This window comes from Betta splendens, chromosome 4 (genome assembly GCF_900634795.4).
Source record: "Betta splendens chromosome 4, fBetSpl5.4, whole genome shotgun sequence".
NCBI classification, from domain to species: domain Eukaryota; kingdom Metazoa; phylum Chordata; class Actinopteri; order Anabantiformes; family Osphronemidae; genus Betta; species Betta splendens.
Genome location: NC_040884.2, coordinates 33,428,377 through 33,454,864, shown reverse-complemented (window position 1 = coordinate 33,454,864; position 26,488 = coordinate 33,428,377). Strand labels below are relative to the sequence as shown.

The following is a 26,488-nucleotide window of genomic DNA, read 5'->3' as shown; positions in this document are numbered from 1 at the left end:
TTACACGAGAAGACCTCGGAATGCGTCATGTCAGAGCTGGACCTGTTTTCATGCCCCTTTTCACAGCTCAGCATAGAGGACAAACTGTATGTGGAGATTTCTCCAATCTTCTCCATAACAGACGGCGGCCCTATTGAATTATGTAGCTGCGGAAGAGGGGAGCGTTACCTCAATTTTGATGAGATGCTGCTGTTTTTAAGGCTGAAAATTACAAACGCTTATTCCATCGGGTCTATTGTAACAAGCCTCTCTTTTTCTCAGGATCAGACACAGTGCTCTTGGAAAGCATGGGGGAGCCCTCGGAAGACATATTCGCGGTCAGCCAGTGCGTTGCCGACGTGCATGTGCCACAACCCAGCCCGGAACAACAACAGTGGTGCCAGGAAGAGGCGGGACTATTACCTTGTACAGGCAGCAGTTCACAGTTAGAGAATGAAAAACTCTATATAAAAAAAACAGAATAGATAAAAAGAGAGATAAAATAGATAAAAAATAAGTATGTACTTGCATTTTGAACAGATCCTGCCTGATCAAATGATAGTATTGACAGTGTGAATGAGGTATCAAAAATTACACAGTGAATTACACAGTGGTATTGCACAGTACGAAGTAATATTGCACATTTGTGTTTCTATTGCACATCTGGATTGTATAGGTGACTCAATGTTTGTTTGCAGTGAACGGCCCAGGGGAAGAAGCTATTATTGGTGGTGTGGGATTTTATTGACCTGAAATGCCGTCCTGATGGCAGCAGGTCAGACAGATTATGGGCAGGATGTGAGGGGTCTCCTGTGATGGCCGTGACTTTGCTTTGACACCGGGACCTGGCTAAGTTGTCCAGGGAGGGCAACCAAGGATTTTCTGAGCTGTGTTTATCACCCTCTGTACACACTATACCACACTCTCAGACAGTAAGTCAGAGTGCTTACCACAGAAGTGTTGTAGAAGGACAATAGTAACTTCTGCTAGTGTGCAGCCGCTGCTGAGCTCTTTTCACAATGAGCTTGATGTTTGAGGACCAGAACATATCAGCTGAGATCTGGGAGCCGAGGAATCTGATGGTGGGGACAAATTACACACATTCACCATTTATGATGAGTGGGGCATTGACTTGTCCATGTTTCCTGAAGTCCATGATCGGTTCTTTAGTTTTAAGGACATTCATTGACAGGTTGTTCTGTGAGCACCAGACAGACAGGTTCTCTACCTCAACCCTGTATGCTGTCTCGACCGCTCCAGAGATGAGACCAAACACGGTCGTGTTATCAGCAAACTTTATAAGGTTGTTTTGCGTGGGATGGTGTGCAGTCAGAGGTGTACAGGGCATATAGCAGGGGGCTCAGGACATAGCCCTGAGGAGAACCAGTGCTGAGTGTGAGCAGGGAGGAGAGGTGAAGGCCAAGTCTGACGGTCTGTGGTCTGCTTGTCAGAAAGTTTTTAATCCAGGTGCAGGTGGGGGTGGGGACCTCTAGATTAAAGAGTTTAGTGACATGTATGTCTGGGATGGTGGTGTTAAATGCAGAGCTGTAGTCCACGAAGAGCATCCTCACATAGCTGTGTTTGTTCTCCAGCTGACTCAGTGCCCTGTGGAGTGTGACCACCACACCTCTTCATATCGGTTTGTTATGTAGGCAAACAGGTGCTGATCGAAAGGGGGCAGGAGGCAGTGACATTCTTTTAAATCTGAGCAGAGTAGAAGTCTTAGGGGATCAGTAATCGCATGTTGTGGGACCTCATCTGTATAATCTGTTACTAACAGAATTATTATTAAGGTCCCACATGCTCAAACAAAAGAGGTACTGCGGCCTGCATTTAAGGTCTTTGTCCTGATAGTAGTGAGTGGGAACAAAGAAATGTCAAATCTGAGCGCCAAAACCAGGCGCCAGGCTGGGGACCCATACCTGGCTCCCCCGCTGACATCCAACTCCAACTGACACAAGCGACAAACGGAGGAGAAACTTGGACGTCAGCCATCCTGATTGGACCAAACAATAGGACGGGCGTGACCAAAAACACCATTATAAAAAGCTGCCGTGACCAAAGACTCACCCCTTGTTCTCTCTGTTCCTTGTCCCTTCCCCTTGTCCTCTCTCCTTCGAGTCCTGCAGACCTTTCTTCTTTTCGTCCACCTGGAGCTTCCCTCTGCCTCCCGGCACGCCTGGAGCCTCCACCGCAGCCAGCAGCTGAACCAACGTGGACATCGTCACAGAGAACGGGCCTGATCACCCATGAACTTCCAGCTGCCTGGCAGGAAACCGCCACCTTAATTGTCCCACCGCCTCAGCTGATCACGACGCAATCACCACAATCAGTAATTGTTTTATTGTTGTGTTGTTTTCTTTTCCTGTTGCTGAACACGGGATCTGATCACTGTATTTCCGCGATCACGTAACTGTAACGCTGTTATAGATCTATGTGAATCTAAGAGGTGCACATTGAAGTTTTGTAATCTGTGATTTTTGCTATCTTAAGTGCTTTATTGTGGTACTGTGCAGTGCTCTGTTTCTGCTGTTTCTCACTCTCTCTCTTTCTCTCTCTCTCTCTCTCTCTCTCTCTCTCACACACACACACACACACACACACACACACACACACACCTCTTATCTCAGATAACGTGCATACACATACAGTACGTCTAGAAGAACACACCATAACATTAAGTTGTGATTTGAGTTATTCAAGATAGTGTTGACACTGGAGTTAATATTATTTGTTTAATAATAATAACAATAATAGTTGTCTGTGATTATTTGTATATGGTTTTCCAGCATTGGTGAATTGAGTCGGCTATGGTACGGAGTTCATCTTTCAACTAACTTTCAATTCAACAAACTTATACAATTGAGACTGTATTAGCTATTCCAAATTGGTTATTGGACCCTGGTAACAGAGTGGTGCCCCGTGAATTAATAAATTATTAATTCAATTAATAATTATTGATCAATAATAGTTAAGTGTTTCACTTACCTAACTATAGACCTTTGTCATATATATATATATAATTAAGCTAATAACCAAAATTTGTGAATCTAAATTATAAACATAATTGGAATTTCCACTCAGGAGCTATAAATCCAATTATTATAATTTGTGCTCCTCGCATATCCCCAACATAATTGTTGCAAACCCGTGTGAGGCTAATCAAACTCAGCCCTTTTTGAGACTAGGTGGTGTTGCTAATTCATTTGGCACTATCACAACCCTCACACTGCCCCAACACGTAATTCTTCTAGGATTCACTGTATTGTTATTTGAATCGTTATTATCACACGTTTTGGCATTTGAAATGCTGCAAAGCATTCACTATATTGAGATTGTAGTATTTATTATCTTTATTAGTATCAGTTACAGTGAATGCTTTCAGCAAATCTACAAAGCTACTTTGAGTTTTAACTACTTCAACATATTTTAAGCTACAGAAACAGTTAATGGTACTTCCGTACGCTTTTCTGCATCTAACTAGTCCCTCATACTTTCAGCTACAGAAACCATTTCAATATCAAAATGCTCTTTTAAGGAGAAGTGTGCTATTATTTTTCTCATTCATGTGTTTCATATTTTTCAAGTTATAAAGCTTTTTTCGACTTTTTCTTCCCATTGAAATGAATGGAAACAACTTTTCAAATCCTCTTCAGCTTTGTCTTGTTTCAGCTTTAACTACTTCAGCATACTTTAATCTACAGACACCATTTGAACTACATAATAATCTTGAACTATTCAACTATTAATCTTTTGTTCAGCTTTTTAATATCTTTAATACTTTCTGAGTTACAGCAGTTTAAGCATAGGGTGGTTTTTGAGGAATTCTCAGCTTTTCCATTAGTGTGTATTGCGTGAGCTAGAGTGTGTCATGTCACAGCTAGAGTGTGAAGACACGTTTATTTAAGACAGAACCTTCCTCTTTAACTAGTCACTACAGCCACAATTTTGACTCTATGAACGTAATTTATTCACTTGTTCGTAGTGATAATAGACTTCTTTCCAATGATGTGTCTGGTTAAGCCCTGACCCTAACAAAAAACACTAGATAACATTGAAGATTAGCAGGATGTTTAATGAAAAGAAAAGATGCTTGAGCATTACAAGCTTGTTTTGCGACTCAGCAGTATCTACCAGATATAAGGTGATAATATTTATAGGAGAGCGGAGAGTAACGCCATAAACATGTAGCAGCAACAAACCTCAGTAACCGGAAGTGACGCGACACGCTTACTTTCAGTCAGCCAATCCAATCCACATACTATACAGGACAAAGGATGTTCCAAATGGGTCTCACAAACTCAAATATACTTCAAGTCGTTCACTTGTCTTTTAGACCCAATCCCAACCAGATCAAAGAAGTTCTACTGGGGTGCAACCAGCTGCTGAAACCAAGCAAATCTGTTAAGTAAACAATCGTAGCAAAATAAATAAGAAGCAGGGATGTACCTTAGGCTAACATATTCATAACTAAACAACTGTTGTACCGTGCTTTACCTTGTAGATTAATACTAATACCAATAATAGTGTTAAGGTGTGTGCACATACTCATACAAACATATACATATCATATAAATACACATGTGCATTGTTATACATATCCCATACTACTTAATAAAAGTCATGACATACAACACCACAATTTCCATATTCACACATTATTGATATTGGTAGTCATAAATATCAGTAATACTTACAGTTGGATTTGGAAAGTGTCCCACTACAAGGTTAGTAAGGCTGTAGCTTAACATTATTCACCCAAAGGGTGAGGCAGACGTTGGTGCATGAACAATGCCACTTGTGGAAGCCAGGGTGATGTGAGGGGCTCGGCCACTACGCCCATCCAACAAGCAGAGGAAAGAATCCTAGCAGTCAGGGAGCCCACACACCTTCAGTTCCAGGAGGGCAGGTGTTGCGACCCTAGCCGCCCACACAGAACCCCACAGGCAGAGCTGCGGCAGCCACAGAGACAGCACCCGAGGTCAGAGTGGGCCACCGGGGGTCAACGCAACGTACCCATGAGAACCAGGGGCAAACACTCCCACCGGCGGGAGGGTCGGCCTGAAAGAGTTGAGCCCGAGGACCCACGGTCCGTAGGGAGCCCGCCAGGAGATGCCCCCGCGCCCAGAGTGGGACCCGCCCCCAGTCCACCACCCCCACACGAGCAGAGCGGGGCCTACCCTATCGGCCCGACCTCATCCCCTGACACCACACCGGCCTGCAGCACAAGGCCAGCAACTGGTGGGGGTCAGCAGAAAAGAGACCACCCAGGCAGACGATCATCGTACCCCGGGCGGAAAACCGGACCCCCCACACTCCAACCGCACCACACGCATACAAACTCACACAAACACAGACGCATACACCCACCCACATGTACAACACACATCATCACATCAACACACACCCTAAACTCTCTCACAACAAACTAGTCAATCATACGTGAACCAATTTACTCTCAGATACATTCTCGCTCCCACACCATTTGCTTGATCACATTTGTGGAGAGGGTAGGTCTCCGGCCTGCTGTCCATGTGGCCCCAGGCAGGGACCGCAGCTCCTCCCGAGCCCCGCCCAACCCCCCAACCCGGGGGAGGCAGAGGGCAGCAGAAAAGGTACCCCAGAACCATGCAACCCAGCTTTGACGTGAGTGTGTGGAACTAAAGTGCACTGAAGGTGGGTGACACCTCCAGGAGCACGACCACTGGCTGACGGTGTGTCCCCCGGACAGTGCACCCCCTCACCCTAAATGTCTTTTTGCAGTTAAAACTGGGTGGTGATCTCTCCACCAGGGCCAGTGGGCGAGGCCACAACTGGCCTCAGCCCCAGGCCCAGGTGAAAGAGCCTTCCCCCGGCCCTAAATGTATGTGTATGTGACTAAGTATGAGGAACTTTGGGAGATAGCCAATTCTCAGAGGGGTCCAGCAGACAGAGCCATCAATGGGAAGGCTTTGTCCACTGGCCCCCACGGAAGGAGCCTCCAGATTCCTGGACGAGTGTGTGTGGCTAATGCAATTAAAACTGCAGAGCATCCCACTTGGAAAGGACGGAACCACTTCCCAGTAGCCCCGGTCCCTCCATCAGCAGGACGCCCCTTGCAGACCTAAGTGGATGAATGCGGAGAAATGTAGTTGGGAAGCAGAGCACCAGGGTCCGCAGAGCCAGGTTCCCAACTGGCTCTGCTACCCATCCCCCCACCCCCCTCCACAACCCCCAGCCAGAGACAGCCGAGACCCAGGGACCGCAGTACTACCGCCCAGGCGCCACACGCAGCACAGCCAGAGCCATCCTCACCCTTCTTTCACACTTACCCATTCTCTCGCTCAAGTATGCCCACGCTCGCCCCGTGTAGTGCTACACTCAAACCCACACACATTCTCTGCGGTTGTGCATCGAGGGCCAACCTCCGCCCAGGGCCCAATGAAAGTTGTAGCCTGAGTAGTCCGCCAACCCCCCCCTGCAACAGGCCCGAGCAGTCACCAGAGGGCGTCGGACTGCTAGGGCAAGCAGCACCCCACCCGAGCAGAGGCAGCGCCCCAGGGGAGAGACACCCCTCCGGGCACAGGCAGGCACCCCTGGAGGGAGTCCCCCGGCGCAGGTCACCCAGGTCTCCACCCCCAGGTCCGCCCCCCGCACACCGGCAGGAGGTCCGCCTCCGCTCCCCGGAGACAGGCACACGCCAACCCTCAAAATGGCTCTACTCCGGCACAGGACCGCCGGTCTCAACAGCCACCACACCCCCGCCGCAGGGGACCCATGCGGCCAGCCCAGAGTCCACCAGTCTATCCGCTGTGTTATCTGTACAGTGAGGGCAAATATTTGAGTTTGTGAGATCCATTTGGAACATCCTTTGTCCTGTATAGTGAGTTCTATGAAGAATTTTGTATTGTATTAGTTGTAAATTTGTATTTTTTGTCATTCTGAATAAATTAGAACATATATTATTCCAGAACGTGTAATTAGTGATAATATTGAGATCTGCTTCCCATTTAGAGATCGGAAGGCTCACCGTCTGGTCTACATTGGAAATTAAGATATAGATTTTGGATACTGTCCTTTTCCCAGATATATCAATAAATCGCTCTATTACTGGTGGTGGTTGCATGTGGATGGGAGTATTCTTACTTTTTGCATTACTGTAAGTATTGACTTTAGTTGTTGGTATTCTAAGAAATTGGCACTAGTGATTTCATAGTGGGACACTAATTCTTCAAAAGAGGTAAACTTGTCTCTTGTGAAAACACGTTTCAGATGTGTTATCCCTTTGATATGCCAAGTTGGAAAGTGTATTGCCTTTTTGTTTTGTATGATGTCTGGATTGTTCCAGAGAGGTGTGTTTTGGCAAAGAGTAAGCGAAAACCCATTAATTTTAAGAAAATCCCACCAGACTGTCAGAGATGCTTTTATGCTAATGCTCTGGTAACAACTATGATGTTTGATTTTGGTGCTGATAAAGGGCAGATCTGCAACTTTAATATTTCCACAAAATGTTTGTTTAATGTCTATCCAGGAGGAGTCTGCAGGCATGGGTTTTATCCATTTGTGGACATGGTTCAGTCTATTGACAAGAAAATAGTGGTGGAAGTTAGGTAGTTCTAGGCCGCCGCAGCGTCTGGATTTTTGAAGAGTTTTTAAACTAATTTGTGGTGGCTTGGTTTTCAACAAAAACTGTGAGATGTAGGAGTCTAATGTCTTAAACCACGCCTGGGCTGTCTGAGTTGGAATCATTGAGAATATGTAATTAATTTTTGGCAGGATCATCATTTTTATGGTGGCAATTCTTCCCATACGTGAAATGGGTAAGGACTGCCATCTTTTGAGGTTGGCTCTATTTGTTTTAAAAATGGATTGTAGTTTAGATCAATAAGCTCTGATAGCCTAGATGACAATTCAATGCCCAAGTATTTAATGTTCCCTGAATGGAGTGTGGTAGAGGAGATGTTAGTCACCTTAAGGTTAAGTGGTAGCACTATAGATTTGGTCCAGTTAATAGAGTATTCTGAAAGTCCTGAGAATTCATCTATGAAGCTGACAGTTGTAGGAAGAGACGTCTGTGGCTCCAGGAGAAACAGTAACACATCGTCAGCATATAAACTTATTTTATGATTTACTGATTTGGTCAATATTCCTGTAATTCCTTCATGCTATCTTATAGCTGCGGCTAGAGGTTCAATAAATATTGCAAATAGTGATGGGGAAAGTGGGCAGCCCTGTCTGGTTCCTCTTTGCAGATTAAACCTTGGCGAGATCTGGTTGTTTGTTCTGACTGCGGCGTTTGCTGAGCTGTATAATATTTGGATCCAGTCTATGAATGATTTCCCTATGCCGAATTTGTGCAGAGTGGCAAAAAGAAACTTCCAGTTTACTCTATCGAAAGCCTTTTCTGCATCTAAGGAGACGATGGCTGACTCTAGTTTATGGGTGGTGACATAATCAATTAAGTTGATTAATCTGTTCATATTGTTTGTTGACTGTCTACCTTTAATGAAGCCTGTTTGATCAGAGTGAATTATATATGGAGTGATTTTTTCTAATCTTCTAGCAAGTGCTTTACACACTATTTCTAGATCTACATTTATTAGTGAAATTGGTCTATAACTCAATGGGAGTGTAGGGTCTTTTCCTGGTTTTTGGAGCAGGCTTATGAAGGCAGAATTCATATTTGTGGGTAATGAATGCTGTTGTTTAATTTCAGCTACCATTTTGTAAAAGACGGGTGCCAGCATGGACCAGAACTCTTTATAAAATTCAGTTGGGAATCCATCTGGTCCTGGAGCTTTTTTATTGGGCATCTCCTGCAGAGGTTCATGTAGTTCTGCCAAAGATAACAATGAGTCTAGAGTTGTGGATTGTTCTTCCTTTAGCTTTGGCAGTTCTAGTTTATTCAGAAACGCCTCTATGGCTGAGGTGGATGGATCTATTTGGGACGTATATAACTCTTGGTAAAAGTTTTTAAAGGTATCATTTATTTCATGGGGATCACGAGTAATATTCCCTTTCTTATTAGTTATTGAATGGATGATTTGTTTCTCTGTATTTTTTAATTGGTTAGCTAGAAATTTACCACATTTGATAGCATGGTCAAAGTTCTCCCAGCGTAAGTGGTCTATCTGAAACTGAGGTTTGCAATCAATTATATTGTTTAATTTCAGCTTTAGATTCCTTAGGTCTTCTAGGATTCTATAATTGGTTGGAGAGGCAGCATATTTAATCTCTAGAGATTTTATTTTTTGCTCTAATTCTAATTCAAGTGACATGTCCTTTTTTTTCTTGTGCGATGAATATGAAATAATTCTACCGCGCATAACTGCCTTCCCGGTCTCCCAAAGAACACAGGGTGAGATTTCCGGTGTATTGTTGATTTCTATAAAGGTTGTCCATTCTCTCCTGACATAAATGATGAAGTCTTGATCCTTGAGTAATGATGTATTAAACCTCCAATTCCTGGTTGATGGTGTGACTGTCTTAATCAACGAAATGGACATTGGTGCATGATCACTGATTGTGATAGAGTGAATATTGGTGTCAGAGACATCTTGTAAGACTGAGTTATTTACTAAAATATAATCTATACGGGAGTGAGAGTGGTGAACTGGCGAGAAGAAGGTATATTCCCTGGATGTAGGATGAAGAGAACGCCATGTGTCACAGAGACCAAAGTCATCCATGTACTGTTTTAAGGTCTGTACTGATTGCCAGTTCTTGTTGCTGACATCTTTTCTTAGCCTGTCCAACTCTGGGTTTAATACTAAATTAAAGTCCCCTCCTACTATAAGTTTGGAACCAGAGTGAGCAGACAGTGATGTGAAGAAGTTGTGAAAAAAAGAGGGGTCGTCAACATTAGGGCCATACACATTAGCTATGCAATATTCAATGTTTCCTATCAAGATATTAATGATTATATATCTCCCTTCTGGATCTACAATGGTATCGTTATGAGTAAAGTTAATCTTCTTATTTATCAGGATGGCGACCCCTCTTTGTTTAGAATTGTAACCGGCTAAGTAACATGTGGGAAGTCTGCTGATGCCAGAGTGTAATTTATACTTTTGGGAATATGAGTTTCCTGTAGTAAAACAATGTCTGCTTGTAGGGTTTTCAAATGATTAAATATTTTAAATCGTTTCTCCTTCTTATTGATTCCACATACATTCCAAGTGACAATGTTCAGTGGTGTCATATCTTACCTGACTGCTGTGGATCACTAGTCTTGTGTGTATGTAGTGTGACAGACTTTAGGTGTGTGGCTAAACTTAAGTACCTGTGTATTCTGAGTTGTGTGTTACCTATGTATGTGCACGTGTTTCCCCTGTGCAGTAGATGTTTGTGACTACGTTGGAGAAGAATAGAGAAAAGAAGGACGCAAACAGTGTGGAGTGAAAGTAGGTGAAGGAAAAAGAGTAAAGGGAAGGAAAATTAAAGTGAAAGGAAAGTGAGTGATTACGTATGGTGAGCGCTTTGCAAAGTGAGTGAGTGAGTGACATTAGAATGACAATAAACATTTACATGAAGCATCTGCGAGGGAACGAGTTTGAATACTGGATGTAAAGTTATAACACATAGTTGCATTGCATTTTTTTAACAAACCTTTTATATTAAACCATTCTTTTACATACCACCTGCTAGTAGAGCCAAGGAGTTGCTTCCCGGTCCCGGTAGAGCTCTCCGTTGACGTACAGTTTGTCGACGCTGATGACGGCCCTGCAGCCTTCTGCCACAAACCTCTAACGGATGGGGAACAGTCGGCGACGACGGTCGAGGATCTCCTTGGGGAACTGATCGTTGACGCTGAAGTCGGTTCCCTTCAGCTGTCTGCCCCGGCTCTTAACCAGTTCCTTAAAGTCATGAAACTTGGCAACGATGGGTCGAGGGCGCTGGCCATCCGGTCGTCTTCCTCCGAGTCTGTGCGAACGGTGAAACGCCATCTTGTCGACAACTTCCACTGGAATCTTCATCTGTTGTTTAATGAAGTTTTTAATTGTGGTTTCCGTGTTTTCCTCCGCCTGTTCTGGAATCCCCGAGAACACCAGGTTGTCCCTCATGCTGCGGGCCTGCAGATCGATGATGCCTTCTTTTATTTATTTTTTTTCGGCCGCTAGCTGAGCCACATCCTCCGTCAGGGACTGTTCCCTTCAGGGCCTCGTTCTCGGTGGCGAGAGAAACCACCTGCTGCTGGCTGAATTCCAGGGAATCACGGAGGGCCAAAAACTCTTTGTGGAGGAGTTCCACTAGCGCCAGACGCGCGTCAAAACTTGATATTTTTTTCTCTATGGACTCAAGACATCAAATCCTGGAAGTCCGATACGTTCTTTCAACTAAATTCAGATAAAACCAAAATTCCTGAAATAATTACAGAGACACTATAGAGTTGGATAGCCACCCTGGATGGCACAATATTAGCTTCAGATTCTACTATGAGGAACCTTGGTGTCAATTAAACAAATTGCCTACTTTTGCCTTAGAAATGTAACTAAAATCTGATCCATGCATTTGTTACCTCTAGGCTGGACTACTGTAACTCCTTACTCGTAGAATGTCCTAGCAGCTCCTTAAAAGCCCACATCTGAGATGCCTACTGTCTCAGCTATCTCACGCACCTTCAAATCGACGGTCTGCCAATATGAGGTTGTGGATTTTTGTCACGTTAACCTCCAAGGTAGCCGTTTTTGGGGCGCCTGGGGGTGGCTCATCAAGAGAGAGAGAACAGAAATGACTGTCTTAAATGTAAAGTAGTTTATAACTGAACTTAAAGCTATTTATGTCTAAGCGAGTAGAAAATTACAGCTGTTATGGATACAATGCCCTTTAGTCAAACATTCAGTCAACATCCACATGGATATTTTATTTGTTTTAATTATACTGTATCGTATGTATTACTGTATTGTAATGTTTAGCTCTAAATTTACTGGCATTTTTTGACAACTGACAAAGACCAAAAGCTTCCTCAGTCTGAGGGAAGTTCCATATTATCCTCCAGTTTGGCTTCACTTCACACTTGCAAAGAACTGGCTCGTTACGTGAACAAAAGACACAAAAGTGAGTAGGTGTGATGAACCTTCCCCCAAGAAGGAAACCAGACTGAAAGAGTTGACATGACTCAACTTCCACACAACTTCATCTGAGCCATAAAAACCAGATATATTTGTAAACTGCTTAAAAAGAAAATTCTTCATGGATCCATAACTTTAAAGGTTTCACTCAAATCAAGGCTCTGTTAACATAATGCTGTATGAAGGAATTTAGTTACTGTCCATACAGTAGGTCTCCCTCAGAGGACCAACAGCCTAGTGGTTAAGGCACAGAAGCTCCCAGCTAGAGACTCCTGGTGTAAACTTGCCTCTGGTGTCTTTTGTTTACCACACAAATTCAAGTGACACAAAATACAGAGATCTGCATACATATGTGTTATGAGTTATGCCAGCTTTCAGTTCTGTGTCATTTCAGTCACTTTAACTGCCAAATGTCATCGCAATCGGCTGATTGTGATTGCTCAATAATTAAAGTTAACTTACAGACTTTTCTTAAAGCAGAAACATTACCAAAAGTGCAGTAACCTTCAGTCTGAGTAAAGTTAGGCACTATCCTCTATTTACAATAGGCTTCACTTCACACCTGTAAAGAACTGGCTCATCAGTTGAACAAAGGACTGTGAGAAGGTGTGAAGACCATGTCCCCCATGAAGGACATATAATGTAGAACCTCTTGAGAAACATTTCTGCTCTAAAAGAATGTAGTGACCCAACTTTCAGACAACTTGGTTTAGAAAATGGTCAAATGAACTCAACGTTTATAAAATTTGTAAATAAAACTTGTTAAAAAGAAAGTGTTAAGTCTATGGCTTTAGGATATAAAAGTTTCTTATTTTAAACCACCAACTAACAAAAACAGTTTAATTAAAAACTGTGGGTGAGAAGTTGTGTGCTTTAACCACTAGGCTCTTATAAGTGATGGATGGATGAAGTAGTTCACAAATGTATTTGGTTACATCACATCAGGTAACAGCACTGCAGGACTCTGGTGCTTTGGGGAGAAGGGGGTGGTGTGAAACCAGTCTAACTAGTGCTGTGGATTGGTCGTTGTCTGAAAAGAGGCTCTCTATTGTTATATTCATCTAAGCTTGATTAGAACATTGAAATGTTCTTTTTCAATTTAAAACAGCTCCTGAAGCAGGCAGACTGACACACACTACATTCAAGTGAATAAGAATAATATATAGAATGAGAATTTAATAATTTCATTTGTGAAGTCCAACTCAACCTAATACAGCCAGTAACTGTATCATTAACATCATTAACATTTTTAACACCTTCCCCAGACAGACCAAGGAGGGGGGCTGCTGACAGTCGGCTGATGAGGGTGTGATAAGTGTGTGATCAGCGTCAGAAAGGTGACTGACAGTCGACTGAAATCAGCGAAAATGAACCGCTCCATCTGTACACGAATGTAAATTTTTCTTGCGATAGTGGTGCCATCGTGCGGTGAGGCTAAGTACTTATCAGACCACCCTCATAGGTAACTTGTGGTTACTTTTGCCTATCCAGAGCCTTGGGATGTAATGGTTAACACAGTAAACTATGTTACTTATCTGTTCCTCACCTTTCATTTTTGCCTATTCAACACTCTGCACTGGCAGTAAAATTATTGCTCCATATCTTACATGTTTACCGTGTGAACTGATCTTAGTCACTTGTGCAGACGATGCCCAGAAGGACCTGAAACCGCTGACCGTGCGAGTGTTTGTTAGATAAAAGAATGGGAAATGACCATGGGAGCCACCCAGGGCCAAGTTTGCGCCCTAGGAGAGATCATGCTTGGTTGTACAGAGACCGAACAGCCCTTAGCAAAGAGCCTTGGACTCCATACTACCAGAGCACCCCCCACAGGATGTCACAGGGGACAAACTCCCATAAACCGTCATGCACCCTATTATTGTAAGTACAGTACCTACAATAAAGTTGAGAAAAGTTTAGATTGCACTTGCTCTTTTACTTCAATCAACTTAGTTTTTGTCAAACTAAAATCACACATTAAAATAACTTGATGTCTTTGCTTCGAAAAAAAGTAATATAGTACTTTGATATAATGCTCATAACTAAGTTACATTTTATAAGGATTTTAAGGTGACTAATCAGACATTTAAGTTGAAATAACCTAATCTTCTACTTTAAACACGTAGTGTATGTGACATATGTATCTAATATGTTTTGTTGATCTGACTTGTTAACTTCATTTAGGAAAACTTAATTCAATCATTTGTTACCAGTTGACATAATTTAATTAAGTTGTTTCAACAATTTTCTTTTTTCAATGTGATGAGAGGTCAGAGCCACGAGTCTGTAGTCGTTGATGACTTTTTGGGTGTGGCGTCTAATTAACTGCCACAAAAATTCCACCCAAGAGGAACTCTCTCCAGCTGCAGGCTCAGATTGAAGATGTGTTGGAGGACACCACATAGGTGAGGAGCACAGACTTTCAGCACCCTTGGGCTGATTCTATCAGGTCCTGCAGCTTTTGTTGGATGAAGCTTGTCCACCTGCCTTTCTCATCTGATCTGCTGTGATTGTGTGTGAGGTGGGGGTGGATGAGGCCTGTGGGTGATGTGAAGGGGGGGTCTATCATAAGCAGTGGGGGGTTTAGAGGCACAACCTGGAATCTGTTAAAGAAGTTATGTTCGTTGGCCCTGTCCATAGACCCCTCAGTCACCTGGCTGCTGCACTTGTAGCCAGTGATGGTCCTCATGCCCCTCCACACTTCCCTGGTGTTGATGTTTCGAAGTCTGTGTTCCAGTTTCCTCCTGTAGGCCTCCTTCCCCTCCCTGATTTTGACTAACTGCTCTCTCTGGACAGCTGCCTCCCTGTCACCAGACCTAAATGCTTTCTTCTTTTTCAATCAGTGTCCTCCCTATGAGGTTCACCCGTCAATATTAGAACGGAGACACTGCTTGAATCTTCTCACCTTCTCTTTGCACAGAACCTTTCTTCGGTCTGTTCCCTCTACGAACATTTTGGCCTCCTCTCGTTTTCCTTCTTATTTCTTCGGGGAAGTTTGACATTTCTGGCGGACTCAAGTATTTTGCAGAGGATCTTAGTGAGATCAGTTGATTCCAGGTGCGCTTGCTGGGTCTCCTTGCTTGCAGGCATTAAGGATGAGAAAAAGCATAAATCCCTGCGAAAAAGCAGGCAAAAAAACACTCTGGTGACATGACATGATCAGAAAGGGAGCACCTTAAATACTACGACCAGTCAAAGAAAATCACACGTGGTAGGTAAAAGTGAGGAAAAAATAAATAATAAAAAATTAATGAGCAGTGACTTCAAATAAACATTTTTATTTCAAATGTAATAAATGTAGAGTACATATGTTTTAGTAAAGTACTTCCATGAATTGTGAGACATGATGTTCCAAACTATGAACAATACAGATCTAAATAGGAGAAAAGAACTGATATGTCCATTGATGTTGAGTTTTAGGTGTTCTGGAAGGCCTGCTGCATGATGACTGAACACAGGCTCAACATCTGCAGGTACTCGTCAGCCCCATCTGATAGACACTTATCCACAACCTGAACAAACACAAGCAAAGTTCAAAAATGACCACTGTGAATATATCAGCAAAAACCTAATGTTCAGAGTATTGTAGTTATGTGAACACTCTTTACATCATTAGCTTTTATAAAGGAAATAAATAATATTATTTAAACTGCAAGCCAAACAAAGGTTTAAAACTGGTATAAAACAGAGCTTGATGTAAACAAACATGACTGAATATGATTTCTTTAATAGTTTGTGCTACTTTTATTTCAGGTTAATTTTGAAAGCTTAATACAGCTGCTCTTATATGATTAAACTGGCTAAGTTAATGTCAGTGGAAACGTTCCTATTTTAAATATCAATAAGCAGGAAGTTAAATGAGCATTTAAATCTCCCTGAAGTTTATTATGTGACACTGTATCTGACAACTTACTGCCATCTTTTCTGTGATGACTGACTTCTGTTTATCATTTATGTCCCCGTCTATGATGGATTCATGAAGCTGGCTCAGGATCTGTGTGGCTGCATAGCCTTCATCCACCAGGTTCTGACAGAGGAGGCACAAATTTGTGTTAACTTGGAACAGAAAACTGAGATGAACAAATGACTGTTGACTTCATATTCTGCTTTTGTTCTGTTGTTCTGTCATTAACCCAGCTGCACTACAGAAACCAATTGTACCATTATTCTTTCGTTTTCTATGCAAGAAATTTTTGGAGCTTGAGGGTTCTGCGCAGTATCCTTGCTGTTCCTAGGACTGCACTTTTCTGGATTGAGATGTCGGATGTTTTTACGGGGATCTGTTGTAGCCACTCCTCCAGTTTGGGGGACACGGCCCCTAGTGTTCCGATCACCACAGGCACCACTGTGGCCTTCACCTTCCAAGCCTTCTCCAGTTCTTCTCTGAGCCCTTGGTATTTCTCTAGTTTCTCATGTTCCTTTTTGCTGATATTGCCATCGCTTAGTATTGCCACATCCACCACTACAGCTTTCATCTGTCTGTATCTGGAAGTCCCACAGGATCTTGGCTCGCTCGTTTTCTACCACCTTGGGAGGTGTTTCCCACTTTGACCTTGGGGTTTCTAGTCCATACTCCACGCAGATGTTCCTGTATACTATGCCAGCCACTTTGTTATGGCGTTCCATGTATGCTTTCCCTGCCAGCATCTTACACCCTGCAGTTATGTGCTGGACCGTCTCTGGGGCCTCTTTGCACAGTCTACACCTTGGGTCTTGTCTGGTGTGGTAGATCTGGGCTTCTATGGCTCTGGTGCTCAGGGCCTGCTCCTGTGCAGCCAGGATGAGTGCCTCTGTGCTGTCCTTCAGCCCAGCCCTTTCAAGCCATTGGTAGGATTTGTTGAGATCAGCCACTTCAGTTACGTTCCGGTGGGACATCCCGTGTAAGGGCTTGTCCTCCCATGATGGTCCCTCTTCCAGCATCTCATCCTCTGTTCTCCACTGCCTGAGACATTCACTCAGCACGTCATCTGTGGGGGCCTTATCCTTGATGTACTTATGGATCTTGGATGTTTCATCCTGGATAGTGGCTCTCACGCTCACTAGTCCTCGGCCTCCTTCCTTGCGGCTAGCGTATAGTCTCAGGGTGCTGGATTTGGGGTGGAACCCTCCATGCATGGTGAGGAGCTTTCGTGTCTTAACATCTGTGGTCTGTATCTCTTCCTTTGGCCACCTTATTATTCCCGCAGGGTATCTGATCACTGGCAGGGCGTAGCTGTTTATTGCCTGGGATTTGTTCTTGCCATTGAGCTGGCTTCTTAGGACTTGCCTTACTCATTGGAGGTATTTGGTTGTCGCGGCTTTCCTTTTTGCCTGTTCAAAGTTGCCATTCGCCTGTGGTATTCCAAGGTATTTGTAGTTGTCCTCAATGTCTGCTATTGTTCCTTCTGGGAGTGAGACCCTTTCTGTGTGGATTACCTTGCCTCTCTGTCACAATCCTCAAGCCCAAATGACATCCCAATGTCCGAGCTTTAGATCCTGGTGGTGTGAATCAGCGAGTCGATGTCTCGCTCACTCTTGGCGTACAGCTTGATGTCATTCATGTAGAGGAGGGGACTTATGGTGGCCCCATTCCGGAATCAGCATCCATAGCCAATCTTGTTTATTATTTGGCTGAGGGGGGTCAGACCTATGCAGAACAGCAGTGGGGACAGTGCATCTCCTTGGTATATGCCACATTTGATGGATACTTGGGCAAGTGGCTTCCCATTGGCTTCAAGGGTGGTTCTCCACAACCTCATCGAGTTTGCAATGAAGGCCCTTAGAGTTCTGTTGATGTTGTACAGCTCCAAGCATTCAGTGATCCATGTGTGTGGCATTGAGTCATAGGCTTTCTTGTAGTCGATCCAGGCTGTGCACAGGTTGGTGTGTCACACTCCGCAGTCATGGGCGACTGTTCTGTCTACCAGGAGTTGGTGTTTGGCTCCTCTGGTATCCTTACCAATGCCCTTCTGTGCTTCGCTCATGTATTGACCCATGTGCCCACTTATCTTAGCTGCGATGATGCCTGACATTAGCTTCCATGTTGTGGAGAGACAGGTTATTGGACGGTAGTTGGATGGGACTGTACCCTTTGAGGGATCCTTCATTATCAGGATCGTTCGCCCTTCGGTTAGCCATTCAGGGTGAGTCCCATCCTTAGCAGCTGGTTCATTTGTGCTGCCAGCACGCTCATGGATTGCAGTGAGCTTCTTTAGCCAGTAGGCGTGGATCATGTCAGGGCCAGGTGCTGTCTAGTTTATTCATACCTGAGACTCTCTGTTGGATGTCTGCCACTGTGATAGTCACTGGATTCTGTTCAGGGAGGTTGCTATTGTCTTCCCTCAAACCCACCAGCCACTGTGCATGACTGTTGTGGGACGCCTCCCTTTCCCATAGGAAAGGGAGCACAGAGGAAAGCCGTAGTGGTGGATGTGGTAATACCAAGCGATGGCAACATCAGGAAAAAGGAGCATGAGAAACTAGAGAAATACCAAGGGCTCAGAGAAGAACTGGAGAAGGCTTGGAAGGTGAAGGCCACAGTGGTGCCTGTGGTGAGCGGAGCACTGGGGGCAGTGACCCCCCAACTGGAGGAGTGGCTACAACAGATCCCTGGAAAAACATCCAACATCTCAGTCCAGAAAAGTACAGTCCTAGGAACAGCAAGGATACTGGTAGAGGACCCGAGCTTGGAAAGCGGATGAGACCACCCGTGGAGGGTGAGAAGGGAATTTATTCATTTATTTATTTATTCAAACTCCCATCTCACCCTCCACGGGTGGTCATCCGCTTTATAAATTCAATATATTCCTCACTGTTTCACACAAATTACAGTAACTAATGGTCTATTAGCCAGCACTGCCCCTAACTTCCTAACAAATTTAAATAAAGCAATAAAAACTAGTTTCTCAGTTTCAGTTTTGTTCATTCACATGGGTTCCAACCAGTTTATTAGGCCCAACAGCCTGACCTCCGCATGTGCAGGAGACCAGTTTAGACACATATTTGTGTCTATGTGTGTGTGTGTGTGTGTGTGTGAGAGAGAGAGAGAGAAAAAGTAGCCTGGGCCACTTGTGATTTAATGTGACTGTAAATGATCGCAATGTGACAAATGGTAAAATGTTCATTTTGTCATTTTGTTAACCATCGTTTTTGATTGAATAAATGACATTTTACGTTTTAACATTTCTGTGTTTTAACCAGTCTTACCAGATTGTTAAAAGAATAGAATTTACTGCATTGCTTTATGAAGAATTACGTTTGAACATTTGGCCTGCCCCTGCCAATATTTTTCACGTGTTCCCATAGAAAAAAAATCTTGCCCAGACTTAAACTAGATGCTCCTCCAACTATAAGTACATACTTTATACTTATTTCAAGCATGTTCTTACTGTTGATATGTAGTGACATTGATTAAAGTGTAGCTAACACAACACAGCAACACAGACACAATCAATATTATATACACACACAACCAATAAAGAATTGTGTCCTTTTCATGTATATTTATTAGTAGTTAAAAGTGGCATTTGATACTGAGAAACTGTTAGTTGTCAACTTCGATAATGAATAAAATGACTTGGGTGCATAATGCCAGACCCAGGCTAGTATTTCCTTGATCTAGAGCAAAACGTGTGATCAGGATTTGACACCCCTGTTCTAGAAAGTAAAACTGTAATCTCACATACTATGACAAAAAGTACTTTTACTGTATAATCTTGGATTTATTAGTAGTTAGTCGTTAGATTTGCAAATTGCAAACTTTCTTGAAATATATCATTATGCCATAACACCCACCCCATTATATCAGTGACCCGTTTTAATTAATATGCTTGTTAAAGATCAAACAATAGCTCAGCTGAAACCTGATGTTGTCAAAGTCAGTTGAGAAATAGAGAAACAAAACTGCCATCTTAATACAACAACTCTGCAATCTAACTGAGCTATGCTGCACTAACATTTACATAAACACATCAGATGAGTTCACCTCACAATGTCAAATTAAAAATTCTATCCATACACTTAATATATTACTTGGCCTGACCATAAACCCCTACCAAGCCACTATAACATCTGCAGAATTAGAAAACACTCACCCTGACTGCATCTTCTAGCTTCTCAAATGTTCCTTTGAAGCAAATCTGCAACAGTTTGTTGATCATCTTGGGAGGAACAATCTGTAAAACCGCACATCAGTGACCTTGCGTGAATACAATATACTATGATTTGAGGCGCAGAGAACTCCCATTAGAAACCATGAAGCTTTTCTCACCCCGGCTATTTCAATGACAGCACACTCTGTGACGTCTTTGTCATTGTTAAGTCGTGCCGCGCTTTGGAGGTAGGTGATGGCTTTCCGCAGGTCTCCCTCAGACACCCTTACCAGCGCCTCTATACTCTAGATAAACCGAAACATGTTTCATAGATAGATAGACTATTTAATACACTTCTTTGCTGGACAAAGGGATCTGCTATAGGTCCACATTACAGCAACACCTATCCCCCTCACCTCCTTGGTGTATTTAAGGTTCTCCTTCTCGCAGATCTCCAGCAGCCTCTCTTCTTGGATCCGATTGGCTAGAGGTTTGAAACGAAACTTGGAACATCTGGAGGTCAAAGGCTCAATAATCCTTCAGAACACATAGCAAGGTCAGGATAAATGGCCCAAAGTGTGTTTTTGTGTGGCAGAGTGTGATCGGTCAGCTAACCTGCTGACATAGTTGCAGATGAGGCAGAATCGTGTGGTGCGGGACTCCTTCTCCATTGTCCTTCTTAGAGCAGCCTGTGCTGGTGCTGTCATGGAGTCTGCCTCATCCAGGATAATGATCTTAAAAGGAGGACATGGCTTCCCACTACAAAAATGGCCAAACACATAAAAAAGGTTTCTTGTACAGTAACTATGAAAGAAATACCTTTGTGTACATGTTAATAAAGTCTGACTCACTCAGTGCGGGTTCCTGCCACAGTGAGCTGAGCAAAATTTTTGACCTTTTCTCTGATAACCTGGATGCCTCGTTCATCTGAGGCATTAAGCTCTAGCACCCTCTGTCTGAACAGCTGCGGGCTAGAGAAGAACAGAAAGCAAACATAAGGTATTAACAGAAACTAGTTAAATAAGGAAACTAAAAAATAAGCAAATTAGGAGAGAACTGAAAAATCTGCTTAGTAACTAGAATGACTTCTCACCCGTAAAGTTCCCTGGCAGCAGCCAAGATAGTGGAGGTCTTTCCTGTTCCAGGAGGACCATAAAAAAGCAAATTGGGAAGCTGCAAACAAAGCACAAATGTTAGTATTGTTGGCCACAAAGTTATCTGTAGCTGTAAACGTAAGACACTTACATCTGCTCCTTCCAGAGATTTCTTCAACACTGCTACAACATCCTCCTGAAAGGCCACCTCATCAACACACTTTGGCCTGCTGCGTTATAGAGAAAGAGAAAAAAAAAACCATGGATTTTCAGTCCTGTTTTCCCATCTGCTCACAATATAAAAAAAAACACTAACTTAAGAAATCTGCCAGAGCTGTGGATTTCAGTACTTAATGCCAAATTTTGCGCTTGTTTTGGGTAAACTATATGGCAGGGGTGTCAAATGTACTGCTCTTTCCCGCCCGCATAATCTGGCCCGCAAGGTTGATTTTTTTTAAGTATAAAAATGAGCTGCAATTTTTTAACAAAAGAAAACTGCTGCTCCAATTGTCCACCGGGTGGCGCTGTAGCAATTGTGTTAAGGAAGCAAACTGTTTATACCGGGACAGAGCAAGTAGGTCAAGCAAGCCCAGTCAGTCTGAATGAGCTACTTTGTTTTGACCACAATACTTATTACGGCTCCTACTTTTAACGTTACAGCATGTTGCAGTGCTAAAAGAATATAACCTTTGTTGCCAGTGTGAGTCGTCATGCCGACAAATACTGTATGACAACTTTGAAGGACAATGGAGAAGACAGAAGGTGAATTAACTGTTAGCGGGTCTGTGTTTACTCACAGCCAAGACCTGAATTTTGCTGCCATTCAGGATGTGACGCCTGAAATTGCTGCATTGGTGAAAGCTGAAAGATGCCAGGTATTAGGAGTCAAACTATGCAACCCCACTTGCATGAGAAACCCTGATATAGTTCTGTGATTTCTGATATACTTCTGTGAAACATTGAGGCATTGTGTGTTCTTTGTGCTTAGAATTTTCATATAACTTGAGGTGTTTTATGATTAAAAGTGATTATGCTTCTGGACACATTATCCTCAGGATCCAACAGGATCAGCAGTTGATCATATTGAAACAAAGAAAACAATAGGAAGTTGTTGTTTTTAAGTTATACATACACACCATGATTTTACCAGTCCAGTTAAAGGTGGCCCCTGAGCTAAACTGAGTTTGACACCATTGTTACATTTATTTTATTTATTTTGGACGTAAAGCATAAATCTGGTGTATAGTAGTAGGGGTCGGTACCAAAACTTTGTTCCAAGTCATACTGGAAAAAAGGTACCATGGCAAAAGCACAGCGGTAGTTTTGCTCAATTGGTTCCCAAATCACTATTTGTTACGAGGGACATTTATTTAGACATTATATAGCGTTAAATTTGACCAAACAACATGGCACAGGACTGATAAAAACTGTCCTATAGTCAGCCAGCATTAACAGCACCTCACAGAACAGGAATAGTGACGACACTCCTCTCTCTCTCTCTCTCTCTTTTTTTTGGTAATATTTACTGCATCACAGGAAAATGGTCAAAGAGCTACATCAGACCTCAGTCATGTATCCTCCATCATTTCACAGTTATGTTTGTTTTGCCATCCTGCCAGTCTCCCACAGGGTGATAGAGCTACACTGCTTGATTTAACGTTTAACTTAAAACCAAAACACTAACCTAAAATACTAAAAAAAAAAGTCCTTTCAGCTTATCCCATCAGGGGTCACCACAGTGAGTAATTTGCATGACGATTTGGCAGATTTATACGCTGAATGCCCTTCCTGACACAACTCCTCTTTGCATGGATTGAACCCTGGGCGCAACACACACTGCGCCATGTTCGGGGATAACCTAAAATAGTAAAGAATATATTCTTATAATGTTTTGAAACCGAATTGAGCAAAGTCAAGAATCTCCAACCTAGTTCAGTGGCACTTTTGTTGTTGTGCATTACTGATCATTAGTATCGGTTAGCACTGTCTCCTTACACCAAGAAGGACCTGGGTTCAATAGCAGGGTCACCCAGGTGTCTTTCTGTGTTGAGTTTACATGTTCTCCCCAAGCCTGCATGAGTTTCCTCCAGGCATTTCCATAATAAATAAGTGTAATTAATTTACGTCTTGGGAAGTCTAAATTGTCCATACATGCGACTTGTAGTCTGTGTATCCTAACTCTTGCCAAATTGTAAGATGGGATAGGGTCCAGCAACTCACTCTTGAGTGAGTGAGTGAGTGAGTGAGTGAGTGAGTGAGTGAGTGAGTGAGTGAGTGAGCGAGTGAGTGAGCGAGTGAGTAAAGTTAGAAAATTGTGCGTAAAGTTTTAAGTATTTTAAGTAAAAACCAATACCTTCATATATGCCTATTTTAATAATGTCATTACAAGGAGGAGGAACCAGTTTTTTTACACTTGTGCAACAGCAAACAATAAACAAACTGTCATGCAATTTATGTCCAGCATTTCACAAGGATAAAATTTGTGGTTCACACTTACTATTTTTCTACCCAGGGAACAACCTTGGCTTTCTTCTCTGTACTAGGTCCTGTCGCCCCCTTGTCTTTCTGAGATCTGGTAGATTGTACTGTTGCTCCTTTCAAAAAGGCCTGCATGACTGGTTCTGAGTGAGGCAAACACAACTGGAAATAAATATACATGCAGAAAACTTAAAAGTAGGTGTATATGGTGGACAACATTGTAGTGGCTCATCTGATTAACACGTAAATCCAAAGAACAGAAGGAGTAGTAGTAGTAAATAAAGACAGAATGTCAAATTACGACATTATCAATACTCCATAGTTCTGGCTTTAAAGTACGAATATAGGCGTAAATGGCAACAACCCATTTTACAAAACTACACTAAAGCCCACTAAAAAGCTTTTCTATGTTTAAGGCTGTTTGAAACTCAATATGTAGCGGTAACAAAGGTATTAGCTTCGCAAAGAAATGCATTTGCTGCTAATTTTTTAGTTTCTGAGACAACGTAAAGTCAGAGTTTAGTATTTAGGGGGTAGGTTTACACACCTTTAACGACAATGAGCACACATTATGTTACGCAGTCATGCTAACGTTCAAGTTTGCTAACATTAGTGCAGTTTGCTATGTTTATTATTGAATATCATTAACTAAAAGCGTTTGACGCACACTCGTCGGCCTTACCTTATATATGATCTGCTTAGGCAAACTCTAGTTTTCCCAGCGCTTATTACCTAGCAATGAGAGAGTTCAGTTGCCCGTGTTAAGCAACAGAGTCTCATCTTCCCGCTCAGACGGGGAAGATAACATCCGGTGACGTCATTGGTTTCAACTAATTAGATGCTGTAGATACATGAAAAAGTCCCGCCCCGACTTTTCCGCTTCCTTTCCGCGTCTGTTTTTCCTATCCTGACCATTTCTTTCGTCGCTTACGCCTTTACAGGTCCGTGGTCCGGTCCGTGTACGTTTTAACCGTTTGATTTCCCCAGTAAATCATGAGCACGGAAAACAAGAAAACGGCTCGTTTTTTCCTTTTTTCGTTTTATTCTCAAAACGAGAAAACAGGAAACGGCTTTAAATGTGGGTCTAGGTTTGAGAAAACAATTTTCTGCTGGTTTATTGTTTTTTTGGTGCTTTAATTAAATTCCGATTTTCGCTCATATCAAGAGTAACGAAAAAACGATGTGCTTTGTATTTAATCCTCTGGACAAATTAACCAGAAAATGGCTTGATTTCCGTCAATATCGTCTGGAAAGGAAAATATAAATCCATTACTTAATTTGCGCTTGAGCACCGACTTCCTGCCGTCGTTGTACTATGTTTCAAAATAAGAGTCTAGCGTCTGGGGTCTAACGTGTGTACAGTACGGGGTCTCGTTACAATATGAATGTACTGGAGTTATTGGGAGATGTGGTCCTAACCTTTACCTTCCATGGCAGCCAACCCAAACAAGCAAGCGCTGTGTTACCCGTGCGTGTGTGTGTGTGTGTGTGTGTGTGTGTATTATCAGGCCACAGGGGTCAATAGAAAAAGTACAGCCCAAATATGTGTTTGTCAATGTGGAGAATAAGTTCTGACTCTTTGGTGTGGATGCACCACATGTTAATCTACAATCATGCATGTGTTTTACAATGCAATTTCCCTGCTGTGGGACAAATAAAGCCATTCTCACTGTATGAAACTACGAATATAATAAATGCAGTAATGAATGAAATAACATATCAATAACAAACAAAAACAACCAGAGTAACCACTCAGTGGCTCATACAAATATTGTTTCATCACCACATGTCAATGTCAGGAGAAAATAGATGTGTAGATGTCTACACATGGATGACCAAAACCATTACATTAAACTCATCATTCATAGGAATATTGTCATTTGGCTGTTGTGGACCTTAGTGGAGTAGAGCACTGGGGGAGAGAGGCTGACCGTGGTACGGATCGCTAAGTGCGTTAGCTGTCCAGCATTGTGAGCCATGAAATACACAGTTCCAAACAACAGCTTTTTTTATTTTCACAAAAACAACTATTAAAAGAACAAACAGATGATGGTACTACATGATAATAAAACACTAACTTACAGATTGCATAAACAGGAGCAATAAAAAATCACTGAAACAACTCAAGGACTGCAGACAAAACATCAGTGTACACAGGGTCCTGCATCCTGCATTTCAGGCACAGCGTTGACCCATTCTGCCACAGCTCAATGCATACTTTGTACCTAACAAAACACTTGCAGCATGTTGCACACATGGAGCCGTCTATGAATCCAAAATGAAAAGTAAGAAAAGAAAAAGGCAAATACTGTATTAACCTGCGTGGTGTAACTGGTGGAGTCTTTTAAAGTTTTAACACAATATGACTGATCTCACTGAAGTCAGTATGCTTAAACACGTGTCTAATAATAATTTTTGTTACTAATTGTTTTAGTTATAAATTTATATGTAACAAAAAGCATCAGTTTTCATGGGGAAGCAGCAGTAAAACTAAACTAAACCGGTGAAGGCATCTTTGACTTCCACAGACCCACAAAGCATCTGTTAAGTTCTGAATGGGCCTCGCTAAATCCTTCAAGCACTGGGAGATGTCAAGCAAATTCTCAGTTTGATCCTTCACTCCCTAAACAGAAATGCCACCGCTTTGACAAGTGAAAGAAATTTAACCAATAATGTAGCAGTCTTTTCCCCCAAATATACAAAGTAGAGCAATGTGTTTTAGAGTATCTATTCGTGGAGGGATTGTCTACTGTTAATAGCCAAGCAGATTGACTTAACTGAGATTAGTCATATTGTGTACACAGATTAGTACAGTATT

General features: G+C 42.6%; 1 protein-coding gene across 3 annotated transcripts; it reads right to left on the bottom strand.

Annotated features, from left to right (window-relative positions):
- Positions 1-15,291: 15,291 nt before the first annotated feature.
- rfc4 (replication factor C (activator 1) 4) lies at positions 15,292-24,545 on the bottom strand. Of its 3 annotated transcripts, none has more exons than XM_029149158.3 (11): positions 24,353-24,525; positions 23,690-23,832; positions 21,344-21,422; positions 21,192-21,271; positions 20,950-21,069; positions 20,714-20,857; positions 20,515-20,635; positions 20,278-20,403; positions 20,102-20,182; positions 15,943-16,056; positions 15,292-15,541 (listed from the first exon to the last, which is right to left on the bottom strand). In XM_029149158.3, the coding sequence occupies exons 2-11, from the start codon at positions 23,803-23,805 to the stop codon at positions 15,446-15,448; spliced, it is 1,077 nt and encodes a 358-aa protein (XP_029004991.1). In that variant the 5' UTR covers positions 23,806-23,832; positions 24,353-24,525; the 3' UTR covers positions 15,292-15,445. The 3 variants fall into 3 exon arrangements, with proteins under 3 accessions (XP_029004991.1, XP_029004990.1, XP_029004992.1); XM_029149157.3 differs by having other exon boundaries at positions 23,690-23,813; positions 24,353-24,518; XM_029149159.3 differs by lacking the exon at positions 15,943-16,056 and having other exon boundaries at positions 23,690-23,813; positions 24,353-24,545.
- Positions 24,546-26,488: the final 1,943 nt, after the last annotated feature.

Bases quoted from the DNA above. Each gene is read 5' to 3' on its own strand.
- rfc4 (XM_029149158.3), bottom strand. From the start codon at position 23,805: ATGCAGGCCTTTTTGAAAGGAGCAACAGTACAATCTACCAGATCTCAG. The intron at 21,423-23,689 runs GTAAGTGTGAAC...TCTATAACGCAG, and splicing joins GTTCCCTGGGTAGAAAAATA to CAGGCCAAAGTGTGTTGATG. The intron at 20,404-20,514 runs GTGAGGGGGATA...CGGTTTATCTAG, and splicing joins ACCTTAAATACACCAAGGAG to AGTATAGAGGCGCTGGTAAG.